General features: G+C 40.3%; 1 protein-coding gene across 3 annotated transcripts; it reads left to right on the top strand.

Moving 5' to 3' along the window:
• The first annotated feature begins 816 nt into the window (after window positions 1-816).
• On the top strand, window positions 817-12,588 carry LOC111669536 (poly(rC)-binding protein 3). Of its 3 annotated transcripts, none has more exons than XM_023425886.2 (13): window positions 817-1,392; window positions 4,368-4,478; window positions 4,644-4,667; window positions 4,793-4,825; window positions 4,937-5,053; window positions 5,781-5,912; window positions 6,337-6,465; window positions 7,613-7,702; window positions 8,296-8,337; window positions 8,750-8,825; window positions 9,780-9,832; window positions 10,746-10,915; window positions 11,279-12,588. In XM_023425886.2, exons 2-13 carry the CDS (start codon window positions 4,401-4,403, stop codon window positions 11,637-11,639), a joined length of 1,305 nt encoding a protein of 434 aa, XP_023281654.1. In that variant the 5' UTR covers window positions 817-1,392; window positions 4,368-4,400; the 3' UTR covers window positions 11,640-12,588. The 3 variants fall into 3 exon arrangements, with proteins under 3 accessions (XP_023281654.1, XP_023281656.1, XP_023281655.1); XM_023425888.2 differs by having other exon boundaries at window positions 818-1,392; window positions 12,211-12,588; XM_023425887.2 differs by lacking the exon at window positions 817-1,392 and adding an exon at window positions 2,706-2,742.
• Window positions 12,589-16,228: the final 3,640 nt, after the last annotated feature.

Consider the following 16,228-nt stretch of genomic DNA (forward strand, 5'->3'; position numbering starts at 1 on the left):
TAATCACTTCACACTAATCCCATTACATGTAATCCCTGACTCTTTAACCTCACTGACACACAAGGTACATGAAGGGGAGAAAATTAGTCACAAGTGATTTGTATAAAATGCATGATCACCTCATGAGCTCTGAAAGGAGAGTACCGGGTCAGACACCGTGTCACTGACAACTCTGACGGCTTTGTTGTAGTTCTGAGTCTGTTTGCAATTCGGACACAGAAAATCACACTGTTGTACAAGTTTTATAATACTTTTCTGAACTTTTATTGACCTTCATTCCCTAACCTCAAATCCTAACATGACCTAGGCTTAACCCCCGAAAAAGTCCCTTAAAACATGAAGAATACCCACACTTAAAGGGATTATCTTCATCTGTCTGCTTTCATGAAGACATCCAGCCCTTTAAATCACAGAAATACAACTTGGAAGTTGTATTGAAATCCTAGTTGAGAAGTGAATATAATGTGGCCTGCTTAGATGTCTGATAGACAGCCATGAGGCTGACAGCAGCCATCATTGTCTCCGTGCAACGCACTGAATAGTAATTAAATATGCCACTTATGCTTCACTGATTCATTTCCTTCACAATTTCGAAGCTCAGCCGAATACATTTTTCAGTGCAGAAGGGCTGTATTGTATCCAGTATGGCCTCATTACGAGGGCAGAAGGGCTTGGTGTGGGGGAGGGCCGAGGCAGTGACGGGGGGAGAAGCACCCCATGAAGACATTGTGTTTAACATCACTAAATAACTCAAACGCCACATTGTCCTTCCCAGCCCTCAATTAGTCGGGTTCCTTGTACAAAGCACCGATTTCATACAGGGAGATTTATTTTTAGAGAAAATCCGGCCCTGTGCAGGCAGGAAGCTCTCTGAAAATCTAATGAAGAACACAGCAGTCATGCAGAGTTGTTAGTCACAGAGCAACATTGGTTAACAAAGCTTCCCTTCAGTGTCTCTGTGTGTATTTCTGATGACTGCAAAAGGCTAGACCTTCGCGTTTTTTTTGTTGTTGTGGTGGTGGCTGTAACTGTAGCTTGCTCTATCTATGCTGGACAGTGTCCAGGCAAAGAGCCTCTCTGCCCTGCCCTCAGGCCTCTCCAGCTTGTGGATCTCCGTGCGGAGGAACACCTCTTTGGTGGCTGTGACAGGGAGAATTAGGCAAGAGATGCGGGTTCACTTGCCCTGCGTAGGGGCTTATCTTGGGCTAAGCTGAGGGACTAATAGCAAAGCCAGCCTCCGCTCCAGCCAGTCTGAGGGCACAGGGAGCCATCTGTCCACTCCGTGGATAACTAACAAAGGGGGCAAACATTGAAGACGGACCACAAAGTAAAAGGCTGTTCATTTTGGAGATATCAGAAATAAAGAAAAGGAGCAAGTATTCTCTTTATAAGGTCAGTACGTTATACTTATCATGCATTATAGGCCCTTCACTAAGAGAGAGAAGGGTCAGACTGGTCAGTTTCTGTTAAGAGTGTTGCTGCAGGACTATAGTAATGTTGGGGTTTAGCCAGACAGGAAGTTCAAGTGTAACTTTTAATACAGCTTTCTTGTTTTGCTTTGTTCATTTAAAGGGAGCTGAACTAGGTGAGGCTTTGTTTTAATACATTACTCCTGACACCCATTAGGTTAAATTAATTTGAGCTGCTTGTTTTTCTGCTGTGTTGTAAACGCACTTTGCTGTGCTCATAAATTCAGAGATCGGTCGGGCTAGAATTAATATTGCATTAAACCAGACATGTGATGTATCTCCAATACTGTAACCCTTGTGTTGAGGGAGGAATGCCATGCTGCAAGGCCCCATGCTTATAGTCTAACATGTGGTGGCTCACAAATAGTTATAAATAGAATAGAATAAATAGTTAGACATAGAACAACAGTTTAGATAATCAAGAAGCAATTAAAATCTATCATTATGTTGAAGGTAAAATATCTGGCATGAAATATATGGAATTTCTTTTTGAATTCATGTCTTTTAAAGAGCATTTTTCCTAAAGCACTATTCTATATGATAATGTACAATACAATAATCTTTGGTGTTAAAAAATTCTTTGTGTTCCCCTCAAATTTGAATATATTTTCAAACGAAACTCCTCAAGTAATCCACTTAGACATTGTTCTCCCGTTCCCTCAAGGATTAATGCTCCGTTTTTTTTTCATTGTCTGAAACACGTTCCTGCCTGTCACTGCTGTGGGAGCTGGGTTCCTGTAGATTATCTGTTTTATCATGTGCACTCTGTGGGTGCTGTTGTGCACCAGTGTTTTGTTCGGAAGTCTTGAGTGGGCGCTGACATGCTAGAGGTGACAGAAATGGGTCAAAAGGGTCTTAGCATTAACTAAACAAATCCTGGCCTATAGGATTAGACAGAGATGTTGCTGTTTATTTGATGTACTCACTGTAACTTTATAATGATACACGGAGAAGGAGAATAGCTGTGGGTCTTGTTAGCAGAGAGACACCCTCCACTTATTCACAATATTGTTTGGATTAAGTCCTTCAGCTCAGTCTGGTATTATCAACACTGGAATGTGCTAGAACAATATCTTATTGTAAACTCAGCTGAGGGAAAGCCATGTTTTATTTGCCCATGATCACACTGATGCTGCCACATGTCATTCGACGACTACTGACAATTGTGTTGTTATCAGAGTTAGCATGCTGGAGGCAAACTCACTCATTTTTGGTCTTTTACCTTTTTTTAGGTGTGGGATGGCGGCAGAGAGTTTTGTATTTATTGATTTGTGTGAGTATCTAAGCTGGGGTCTGTGGGAGGGTCAAAGGTCATGTATTAAAGATGGAGCTCAGCCTTTGAGGAAATAGCTTGTTCGTTTTCTTGCTGAGAGTAAAATGTTATAAGATGTTACAATTTTGTAGTTTAACTTTGTTCAGAGTAGTGTCAGCTTCTCCCCCTGTCTCCAGCCTTTATACTAAGATAAACTAACCGGCTCTCTTTAGCTTCATATTTAGCATATACACATGAGAGTAGTATCTCTCTACCTAACTCTCCATCAGGAAGCAGATAAGTGTGATTTCCCACAATGTTGAACTATTGTTTGAAAAAAATATGTCATAGTGTTAAAACCCTGGAGTAGGATTGAATTAAACTCTGGATTAACTGGAAACACCTCATACACACTCGCCAATAGCGTGTCGCCATGTTCCCTCCTCCCCTTTGAAATCACCAAGGTTTCAGCAAGTAAATCTAGCATTTGCATGAAGCCAACGTGACCAGCTACTCAGCTGCTACATAATCCGGGCAACCCCTGGTTAAATGATATTTTTTCATTTAGTTTATTGAGTGTATTCATTCATCTGTTTTCTGTGTAAAGTGGCTCTCAAAGACTGAGCTTCATCATTCCTGGTATTAATGAATGTAATCAATGGTAAAAGCATAATCAGAATCATGATGATCTAATAAACAAGGTGACCTTGGTCCTTTATAGTTAAACTCTATAGTTTTCTCTGTCTATTATGGTGCAGTAAGCTGCCTACACTTTTTTTTTTTTTGTTCTGCAAATACAACCAATTGGATACGCGGCCACAACAGAGCCGACATTGTGTGGTGTGCTGTTATATTAAGAGACAGTCACACACACATCACTTGATCCTCAGGCCTCCACGGCACCAGTGGCTTCCTTAGTATCTTATCTAATCCGAGGGAGTCACACAACTTGTATTTAGCCGGAACTAAAGACACCGTCCCATGTGAAGATTGCACCTAGTGATAGGCTTATCTTCCCCCGCTCACTACCACACCATCAGAAGACAAACAACTATGGTCTACAACTCTTCAGAGAGCATCAGCCCCCTGATAAATTCTTAAAAAAAAAGACAAATTGGCTCCTCATAGCAGCATAAAAGCAACTGTTCCAACTTTGTAGTATTTTCCAGTTACTTTACATTCTCCATAGTTAAAGTAATGATCCATAACAATTTTCAAATAGAGATCTCTTTTACTGCTGCTGCCGCTGCTGCTGCAGCTGCAGCTGCAGACTGGTTTAACAATGATGATGCTGCTAACACGATAGCTTTAACATTTGCAGTGTCTGGGTGCTGTTCCCCAGGAAAATCTTGTTGAGCACAGTGAATAATACATTTCACATTTGTAGCAGTTTGACTGTAAAACACAGAAGAAGATCAGGCTAGTTAGCATAACAAAAATAAGGTTGCAAGTTTATTTAAAATTTTGAAGTGCAATACTTTCCACTCTTGAGAGTTTGACTTTATAATAAAATTCATTAAAACACACTTGGATCTTGCAGAGAACATGTCTTCAGCTTTACAGATAATTTCCTGAACCACCTGAACTACCAGAGCGGGGGTTATTATGCATGGGGACTGTCTAAGATGATTTCTTTCTTTTTGCAGAGTGTTTGCTTTAAAGCTCGGAGAACAGAGAGGATGTCAGACAAGGAAGAAATGGCTTCAGATGGGAGCCTGAATGTTACACTGACGCTGAGACTGCTAATGCATGGAAAGGTAATTCACAGATGTGGTATTTGTAGTAATAGCCTAATCGTCTGGTAATGGCATGCAGTTGCTGTTAAAAGGATTACATCCTGCTCCAAATGTGAAGAGCTGTTAAGAGAAAATCTTGTGTGTTGCCTCTTGTGTGTTCAAGCATTGTTATCTTTTCATTCACAGGAAGTTGGCAGCATAATTGGGAAGGTAGATTTATTTTACAATCCATCAAAATGTATTTATTCACTCTGCCTTTCTTCTGGTTGTCTATTTTTTTTCTTCTCATAAAACTAATCAGGCCTCCTGTTTTATCATTTCTTACATGATTCCAGAAAGGAGAAACGGTAAAGAAAATGAGGGAGGAGGTGAGAATTCACTTTGACATCCATAATGTGGAATCATATAGAATTTAATGTGCCCTGGCAGATCAATTACAACTAATCAAAGCTGGAGTTATTGTGGGTGTGTGTTTCCAGAGTGGCGCTCGCATCAACATATCAGAGGGATCGTCTCCTGAGAGAATAGTCACCATCACAGGACCTACAGAGGGCATCTTCAGAGCTTTCTCCATGATCGCACAGAAGTTTGAAGAGGTACAACAAAACACAAAAGCAAGATACTCCACAGCAACGTTAAAGGTCCAATATTTTACACTGTGTTTTATTTGAAGTGTTGATCCATAAGAAGATATATTTGTGGTTTTAAGGACCAAAAACCATCTCAATGTAGTTTTACATCTCTCAGGCTTCTCTGAGCTCTAGTAACATCAGGTCAATGAGCCAATCAGAAGAGAGGATCCCAGTTTCTCCTCTTATTGGCTGACTGGTTTGTGAGTGATCTAATAAAAATTTCACGTAAACAGTCAGAGAAACCAAATTGTCTAAGGTTGGATGGTGGGTCCATGTGGGCAGGGCTTGGGGCGTGGTTGAGAGCGGTGACTGCTTTGTTGTGACATCACAAAGTTACAGAAGTCCTGACGGCTGGTTTTAAGGCTCAGTTTCTGAATACAGACTGTGTACATTTCTCTGTGGACTGAGGCTTTGATACTTTCACAGTATTAATATAGAGCCTAGACCTGATGTATAATCAAACAACACAGGTACATCTCACTAAATACAATATGGGTCCTTTAAATCATTAATAAAACTCTATTGTTTTACACAAGAATTTAATAGAGATCCTTTGAAGACATTGTCTGAAATCTGAAGGACAGTGAATGCACCTTTTCCTCAAAAAAGACTTGTCAGATGAAGCTGACGTTTTTACACCCTGTGCTTTAAAAAAAACAAAAAAACAACATATTTTTGAATTCTCCCTCAGGACATTACTGCAGCAATGACAAACAGCAACGTGACAAGCAAACCACCTGTGACACTTCGTCTGGTTTTCCCAGGGAGCCAATGTGGCTCACTGATTGGCAAAGGAGGCTCAAAGATCAAAGAGATCAGAGAAGTAAGTGTCCTTTTCCTTTTTTTATTTTCTATCAGGAAGTTGTTTTTCTGCACCCAAACACGCACAGAAACGCTCCTCCTCAGGACCCTGACACCTCAAGTATCAAACACTCCAGTCAAACTTTTCTTATTCCTTGCCGCCTTTAAATGTGTGTGTTTTTTTGGTTGCTGCTCATGAAAATCCCACTGATTATGCCTGTAAAGATCAGAGGAGGCTGAATACCCGTTCTGAATGGACAATATTTGTGTGCACCTCTTCAAATATTGGAGCACACATTGCTATTTGGCTTGCAGCTGCTCCCTGCATGTCAAAATGTGTTTGGGGTAATTTGCGGGTGCTTGAAACAGCATTTCAATTTGGGTGATGGTGCGCTCTTTTCAGCAATAAATAGCCTTTGTTTCTTCTGCTGTCTGGCGATGTGAAGACCACAGGCGCTCAGGTTCAGGTGGCAGGAGACATGCTGCCGGACTCTACAGAGAGGGCTGTCACAATCTCCGGCACTCCACAGGCCATCACTCAGTGTGTAAGACACATCTGTTCTGTCATGCTGGAGGTAAGCACTGTCAGACAGCAGATGATCTTCACATTTAGCAGCTCTGTTTAGGTGTCAAGTATGCCACATTTGTTTAGGCTGTGGTTAAAGGTGTTCAGTAGCACATTTAGGATATTTTAAACCTGAGCAATACTGAGCGGTAATACTTTAACCTAACCTATGTCAACCCTTATTTGCATATAAAATAAAAACATAAATGTAAAAAATATACACGAAACCTATTAGAAGTTGGAACAATTTCATATATTGACATGGACAGTATGTCTAACCCATACAAATATGTATGTTCATGTATGTATGCTTACAGTTTTAGACGTAAGTTACATAGGTATATAGAATGTATCTTGTTTTTATAACCTTGCATATATAAATTCAATATAACATAAAACATATATGGACACAACATGTTATACGGTAAAAATATTCATCATATAGATATGTTTTAATATACTATATGTACATATACAAATTTTACTATAGGTTTTTCATATATGTTCTAGACTTATATCTTTAATATATCCAGACGATGAATATATGTGATAATAATATATCCCCTGATATGTGACATATATGGCAACATCCCTCTTGATATCGGGACATATATACCATACATATATATTACATTTCTTTATGGGGATAAACAAACAATCCCGCATTATAACCAGTTTGCAATCCCATTTGGCTGTTTATTTTCCACTAATATGTGGATATATTATTTTAAATAAAATCATAATTACTATTTTTGTAGGTGTAGTTGAGTTACCCGTTGTAATTGTAGAAGCACCACTTGGAAGGGAAAAACTGAAGTATAGTATGCTATAATTTTTTTTAAAGTGATTCATATAAACTTGAACATGTAGGTAAAATTAGTTCCTTTATATTAGCATCCTAATACTAACGTTAGAAAAGGAATGTGAATTATGATGCAAGCCCAGTTGACTTCTTTGAAAATTGTCAAAAACTTTCCGGTGTATTCACAGTTGTATCATGAGGTTCTTTAGTCCAAGGTTTCACTGACAATGAATGGGATATAAAAAGATAGTGCAAGTGATATAAAAAGGCATATAAAATAGCAAAGGTTCTTTTCTCAGCTGTAGCAGTGAATAAATTCTTTCTCCCTTTTTGCTTGGCACGACTGTGTCTGTAGTCTCCACCAAAAGGAGCGACTATTCCCTACCGTCCCAAGGCTATACCTGCAGGAGCCCATGCAGTATTAGCACCGCAGCACTCTGCACAGGTAAGTAGACACATGGGGGCTATTTAGCTCTGATTTTAGCCTCTTTCTGAAAAACATAACAATTGAATAGGCTCCTTATTTGGTGGGATCTCAGAGTCACACCACTAGAGGGACACATCTGTGTAATGCTGTGAGCAGAAAGATGAGGTAATGATGTTATTAAAAGAGTATCAAGCCAAGCTGTAATGTGCCAGTGATATGAATAACAGTCATTTACATTAATAATCCCCCTGCAGTGTGAAATCTGAACGATGTCGTGACTAAAGCTCATGTTTTCCATGAGCTGGCTAGCCGCTGTCCCGAATTTGGCACAGTCTGTCCTGACCTATCAGACATCTGTTTATGTTATTGGATTTCTGGCTATGGTCAAAGAGGGGGAAAAACAGCAGATGACATTTAGATAAAATTCCATCAAATCTATACACATCAGAGCTATGGAAAAGAGAGCAGGGGTGGGTTTTCAGACATGCAGTCACTGCATTGAGGTTGCTCTTCACACTCTGTGTGTGATAAATTCACATTTGAAGTGACGTGTTTCAACATGTCTGCACCTCTCAATCACATCACCACATCTCTTCTCTCACTCTGTCCAGGCATTTGCAATTCCAGGGCAGTATGCTTTTGCGCATCAAGATGTAAGTATGATCATTTGATTGACTGACATCAGCCCTATTGACCTACTCCTGCCCACTCCCTCCAAGCCACCACTACGCCCTCTGTGTACCCTACTCTGCAAAGATGAAACTTCAGTAATCTGTTGACATTACTAACTCTAACACACGGTAGCAGCATGCGTTGATTGAAATGAAATCTGAGATCGTAAGAGTTCATGATCAGTTGTAGCTTTGTAGCCTGAGAGATGTGACTGTATTTTTCAGAAGACTAGCTTGAGAAGCCAGCATGCCTTTCTGAAGGAAATGAATCTCTTTCACACTGACACCATCTGTGATGTTTGTGAACTTCACATTGGCTCTGTATTGTAGCTGTCAGCTCCTCTGAAATAATCCAGTTTGATTGGTTAGCTCTAACTTCCTTCCTACCCTGCAGTTGACCAAGCTTCACCAGTTGGCTATGCAGCATATCCCCCTCCCTTCCCTTGGGCAGAGCAACCCTACCTTCCCTGGTACGTACCCACGGCTCCCCAGGGAAGTCCATCTATCCCTCTGTCTTCACTCCTTTTTGAATCACACCATCAAAACATCCCTGTCACTACAAAAAGAATCAAGGATGTCTCCATTGTTTCAGACTTTCTCACAGGTATTTGTAGAAGATGGCTCTAAATAGATGTACATATATCCAAAAAGATCTGCTATTTTGCAGTGATATTTGCAATAAAATGAAAGAGAAAAGAATAATGAATAGAATAGTGATGTTAAGCCAACAAACTAGTTTATTATCAACAATCTTGAAAGTTAGTGACTGAAATATTTATAATCCAAAAGAGTAGGTGACAGATTAAAGCAGACAGTATGATACAAAAGATGGAATACAAAAGAAAAAGAGACTCGTCTGAGAGGGAAATGTGAAAAATGACAGAAAATATTTACACTTTAGTAAATATTTAATCATTTTTCACAATTTCTCACATCCTCCCAAAATTTCAGCTCAGCTCCATTTGCCCCAGTTCCCTTCTTCCAAAATAAAACAGATCCTAATCTCTTGACCCCATCCTTCACCTCTGCAGCGTTTCTCCTTCAAATCTAACATCGTCTTGGCCAGACCATCCCTGACCTCAACCACCCCATCTACTCATATATTTTACCACAACTAACTAAGAACGAAACATTACATTATGATTACATTGGCTGGACTGGTGTGATAAAACTAATGAAACCTGTTCATTTTATTTAAAAAGTAGTTTTTCCAATTACAGTAATGTGAATAGAATGTGTGTAGGATACATATATACAATGTAGGTGTGTAACAAGGAATATTTTTCTGCCATATGTAATTAACATGTCCCTAATTTAGCTGTATAACAGTTATAAACTAGACAAAGTAGGGCAACTTGTCATGCAGTGAAAGTGGAAGCCATTAGCACCATACTGTTGTTAGCGTTCCTTGTCCTACTTTGCAGGATTGGATGCATCTGCCCCCACAAGTTCACAAGAGCTGGCAATACCTAATGATGTAAGTGCCACATTGTTTGTATTCCTCCAGCACTAAAACTCACACCGATAATCCTCATGCCACTGACTTCATTAGCACTTTCTGGGAGGACAGCTATAATGAGGAATTTATGGACACTAGTGTTGCGCCTTCTTAGCTACAGAGAGTAATTTATCCCTTGTCTCTAACTTAAATTACTGTGGGGCTATTATCGTAGTGCTAGCATTACCAGTAGTAGCCTGTTGTAGCTTGAAAAAGACAAAAATATTAATGTAACCTCAGTGTTTCTAAGGCTCTATAGCAGCCTATTAGCTGTTAGACATTAACCTTATATAAGAATAGTTTAAGCTATGCTAGGTCAGCAAAACAGATGTCTTAGATAAAAATGTTTTATATTCATATAGAATTACACATACTACAACCTAACCTCTGCCATAAATTGATACCACCCTTATGTCTGTATGGTAAATGTGATCGTGGAGCCAGCAGCCGTTAGCTTAGCTGAACATAATATAACATTTGTTTAATCCACACAAAGACTGAGGTGTAAAAACAGATTAAACGAAGGAGAGATAATGCAAAGCTAAGCTAATGGGCTGCTGGTAGTAGCTTCAGATTTAGCCTACAGACATGAGAGTGCTATCAGTCTTGACATCTAACTCTCAGCAGGAAACGGTTTCACAATAATAAGTTAGTGAAGTCAGTGATCTAGTGACGATATTCAAAATATCATGAGTTTGCATTCAATGAGATGTTATAATTACAACATGTTGTTTTAGTAATGTGGCTATAAAGCATCATGCAGATGTTTTCTATGCTAGGAATATGGTTTTTCCACTGTAGAAATCTTGCTTCCAGATGCTGGTTTAAAATATAATTCCTGAAAAACATGGAAACATGAACTGTCTTGTTATTCACGTTTCTCCACTTCTAGTTTATTGGCTGCATAATTGGAAGACAAGGCAGTAAGATCAATGAGATTCGTCAGGTCTCTGGAGCTCACATCAAAATTGCCAGTGCCACTGATGGCTCAGCCATGCGCCAAGTCACGATCACAGGCTCACCAGCCAGCATCAGCGTGGCCCAGTACCTCATCAACGCCAGGTAAGACATTACGCAGGGCAGCCACGTCCAGCAGGTCTTCACATCACAGCCTGATGATAAGAAAGCCAAACACCAAGCTATTGTATGAGGGCAGAGTTATTGTGCTCAGGGTGAGGCTGGATTTGTTCCATCTCACTGCTTCGTTCTCTTGACTGCATTAAAATCCTTATTGTCTCTGCTTTTTAACACATTCCTTCTTTGATTCTTATGTTTTCTCCTCTTTCTCACCTCCCTTCTCCTTTGTCTCACCCGTTCATCCCCTTTTCATTTTCCACTCTCTTCTCTTTAACCCCTCACCGTCTCAACTTCCCCCTCCCCTTCCCTTCCCTTCCCTTCCCTTCCTCCGAACGTCACGACCTGCAGCTTAGAGATGGCTAAATACACCATGCAGGCTGCTTCCTCAGCGACCCCAGTTGACTTCAACATGAGCTTCTCTCAGTCCGCTCCCACTGCCTCCACTGCTGCTACCTCTATGGCCGTCCTGGCGGCCACCACCCCAGCCCCAACCACCATTAACGTCCACTCTCCTTCCACCTTACCAACCATCCAAAACCCACACTATGCCGTCCCCGTTTCCAGTCTTCTTGGCATGAAAACTCTCCCTGTCCTGGCTGTCCACCCAGCAGCCGCTTCCAGCCTAACACAGGGTTTATCCCCTTACACCGCAAAAATGTCAACCTCCGGCGTCAAAAAATCAGATAGGCAGAAGTTTGCTCCGTATTGATGTCTGCTTTTTAAAGCGTAGCCAGTGTAAATGACTGGTAAGACATTATTGAAATATGTCAATTTAACATTAAGGGTATAGCTTACACCAACGTGTGTAAGTTTTGCCAGTGTAGCACTTGTTTTCCATAAATCAGGAGGATATTAAAAACATGCTGAAAGGATGGTGGTATCAAAGCAAACATGTCCTCATTAATTAAACAGGCAGCGGAGGTGAATATTAACTCAGCGCATTATCTCACGGACATGCATAACAATTAATGTGGGTAACTCAGGCTTGTATTAGTATCCTAGAAAAATATATTTTTTCAAATGGATTCATGTCACAGAGCTTTATATGAAGACTTACACCATGAGATGTGTTTTCCATGATGCAAATATTGACTTAGTTTTCTATCTGTGTAACTAGTTTACAATCAGTTTTTGTTAGAGAATGCAAACTAGTATCTCAAGACGTGGTGCTTTGTTGGCAGCAGGCTGTTAAATTGTTTGTCTTGTACATTAGAAGTCAGTATGTAAAGTATTTTTGCTCCACTCTTCTGTCATATTTCCCCCCTTTTCCTTCACTATAGGCTCTCATCAGTGCTAACAGGCTTGGGTGTCCTGTAGTAGCGCTGCACTGTTGCAGTTCTGATGGGATTATCCTAAAGCCACATTGGATTCTAGTGGATTTCACTCTACACAGTAATCCTGTAGAGCGGGACCGGCCTAACTAACTCATTTATTGTTTCTGTACACTGGCGTGTTTCTTGTTTATTCTCCAACCTAAATGAGTGGAGTGCTTCAACTTTCAGCATCTGAAATGGACGCTGAGCAATTATTGTACTGAATGATTTATTCATGTGTTTCTGGTGAGGACCCCCCACCCCCCCACCCCCCCTAAACAAGGCAGATTTGTTATATTTGCTGATGAAATGACTTTGAAATAAATGGGACTTTTTATGAATGAAGATTTGGTTGTTTTGTTGTAATTTGTTAATGTAGAAAATCTTTTGCCTTTTTGCTTAAGTCTATTACCCCTATATACAAACATCAGCTCTGAGGATTTATGCATTGTTTAATCTGAAGCGGCTTTAAGTTTAATTGTATATACATCAGGACCACCAGCATTTAAGCTTTTTTCTTTAAAATGTCATGTGGGCTCAAGTTTGTGAACACAGGCTGTGTGCATTTCTCTGTGGACTGAGCACTTTGATACTTTCACAGTATTAATATAGAACCTAGACCTGCTTTATAATCAAACAACACATGGACATCTACTTTTATACATATACGAGACAAACACAAGTTTGGTAGACTTTGTATCCATGCAGCGGATAAGGAATTTGAGCCCCTGTTACGATATGATATTTTTTGAATTTCACATTTTATTGTTGCAAATCCTTGAGATATGGGCAAACTGAATACAAACAAACTGAGGGAACATTTTCCCAAGTTTTTGTCTGACCTGTAGAAACCCAAAGACTAGACACTGCATACTGTGAGACTTACAGCAATCAGATACTTTTCTCCATATTTTAATGGTTTTTCTCCGAAGAGAAAATGTGCCTCCACAGACTGCACATGTAAAACATTAAACAGCAGTGATGCTGAAATATAGACAACAATAGAGAGCAGTAACAGCAGCCATTACACGTTTGCAGCACACAGATGTATAGCGATTTTGGCAGGTGTACAAAGACAGCTCTGCACAGGCTGGTTCATGGTGTTGTGGATGCAGTTTGTTGATGGCAGAGTGCACAAAGCTCCTGCCCAAACAAACTTTTCCCTCCTGCGCTCTCCCCGAAAAACAGAAGCAAACTTGGCCTAACCTCACAGTAAATATTCAACACAGGCTGTGGCAAAATTCTCACAGGTCCGGAAAAAGAACGACTTAACCTCCAGATGTCCACTCAAGCATACAGCTAATGGGCAGGTAGGGCACAGTCTAGTCACTCCTTGTTCCTCTCTGTCCTTTACCCCTTTTTTACCCCTGCCCCTCTGACTTCAGCCACAACCCCCCCACCCCCACCCCCCACCCCCCTCACTGTAAAAACCAGGAGGTGGGCACTTCTGTTCTGCCCGATCAGTGGAGTATGGGGTAGCGAGCCACATGGGCCATTTCCACATCAGGTCTGGAAATGCTGAAGTGGAGATAATCAATAGTTAATGGGGGCAGAAATGTAATGACAGTGAAGGATGACATTTCAACCTCGGGGAAAGTGAGGCAGCAGAGAACAGTGCTACATGTATGCTTATGTGTGCCCAGGGCAGTCATGAGTTCACAGCCAGACTCTAATGCTATATTAATGATTTCCTTTTTCAACCTGACACAGGCAGGAGTGAGGGACCCATTTTGGGAGCCTGCTGCCATCATGCAGTTTTGAAAAGCAATTTGGAGGTAAATAAGTAAATAAATAAACTTTTCTTTTTTGGGAGCATAACCAGGTGAAAGATTGTAGCAAATTGGGAGACAGGGCTGTCTCTCAATCCCTGATGAAAAATCACTGCAATACTCTATAAATATTCCTCAAGGGACAGACTCACATATCTTTTACTTTGTCTCTGGTATTCTCAGTAGTTTTCCACGGAATTTCTATTGGCCAGTGTAAGGTTTCATACCTATAACACCTATAACAGTGTTATTATGATCTTCTTAAAAGAACTTATCATGTTATAGTATCTACTATATATGTACTTGTGTTTCTTTGATAGAGGTGAAGCTCTTAATCAGCCGTGCTGTAGCTTGCCTGTGTGCATGCAGGCCTGGAAAACTGAGGACAATGACACACTCAGCATTGCTTTCTGTTCTTGTTCATTTGGGGTTTTAGCTCCCTGAGGGGAGTTTTCATTCTACCGGTGGTGCAAGAGGTAAGAGTATAGCAACACCACTGTATTAAATATAGCCTAGTCTATTGCAAACAGAAGTCATGCATTCAAAATTACCCAGCAAAAGTACAGCAAAGTGTAAAGAAAGGTAAAGGAAGTGCAGGGAAAATGGTCCGTCAGAGTTATAATCTATATTATAATACTGAATTACTATTATCGAGGCATTAATTTATAATGTAGCTGGGAAAGGTGGAGCTCATTCTAATTAATGGGTGGTTTAATTTATTGTATAACGACGTGTCATATTTTATTTTCTAATTCTTAAGCTTTTAGCCACGCTGTGGTTGGTGAGTGCTCAGCTGTGCTGCCCACTGAGAAATCTCAACAACTATCAGATGAACCACTGTGACGTTCTGCACAGACATTCATGGACCAAAGATGATGATTAATCATGACGATGATATTTCTTCTAGCAGAAAACAAGTCGAAATTTCAATTTGTCCAATTTTGGTTTATGACTTAAGTAAAGTAAATAAAGTACAAATTTGCATGTGGTTATTTTCCGCCGCTGCATTTTACAGCACACATATTTTGACTACTTTAAAATAAAAAAATTATACATAAAAGCATTTCTCTGCCAGAATGTTATTCCTGCTAGTGAAGAGACTTTGACCTTCATTTCACTTAATAAAACACAAAGTGTAATTGAACAGTTAACTGTTGGAATAAAATATGAAAATTTTAATAATAAAAACAAACGAGACCTTTCATTGCTGCTGGTCCAAGTGACGTGCAGATGGTGATGGATGCTGCGTGTGTGTGTTTGCGTTTGTGTTTTTATATCCTGGTGGGGACGTCAACCTGAATACACAGGACTGTGGCTCAGGAGGCAGAGCGGGTCGTCCACTAATCAGAAGCGAGCTTTGATCCCTGGCCCCTCCTGTCCACATGGCAAGGTGTCCTTGGGCAAGATGCTGAACCCCAAATTGTCTCTGATGGCTGTGATGTATGAATGTGCGTATAGGTGAATGGGTGAATGCGGCATGTATTGTAAAGAGCTTTGAGTGGTCGATAAGACTAGAAAAGCACAATATAAGTGTAATCCATTTACTATTACACACTAACCCATGGCAGAGACATCTGAGAAAGGAGACTGTGCACTTACAATCATTTCCCTTTAACCGTGTCATGCGGGTTTCTCCACCTCCCCCCCCCTCTAGGAGACCAGCAACTGGTCTGCATCTATTCCCTCCAATGGGAGAAGTGAACGTGATCACAGATTTTATGGTTCTTTTGCCCCATAGTCACCGAAATAAATATCCATTTTCCCACAAGCCACAGATCTTCCGAACATCCTGACATTAAAATGGCATTTTTCAGACGGATCAGGAGAAAACGTACTTTATTAGAGACGTCTCTGTCTCAACACAGATCTCTCTTCTCTCTGTCGGTTCTGTTTCTGGTTTCACTTTTAGAGGGACCTGCACATGCAAGCATGAATTAAAAGTTAAAACTGAAATAAAACAAATTATTCTTTGCTTAAAAATACTATTATTGTTATTATTGTTTAACAGTTTTTGGAGGGGAAACAGAGTATTAGACTGATATGATCTTGTACTGAATTGATCAGATATTAAGCTAGTAGATAAAACAAGAGCTATCTATCTATCAGGCATGTAGTTGTGAAGGTTAGGGTAAGTGAAACAAGTCAGTGTGTGTGTGTGTGTGTGTGTGTGTGTGTGTGTGTGTGTTTGTGGCTGGGTGTGGGGGGTGTGTGTGTGT

This window comes from Seriola lalandi, unplaced genomic scaffold (genome assembly GCF_002814215.2).
Source record: "Seriola lalandi dorsalis isolate HSWRI2012SDOR001 ecotype SW California unplaced genomic scaffold, Sedor1 jcf7180002054795, whole genome shotgun sequence".
In the NCBI taxonomy this organism is placed as follows: domain Eukaryota; kingdom Metazoa; phylum Chordata; class Actinopteri; order Carangiformes; family Carangidae; genus Seriola; species Seriola lalandi.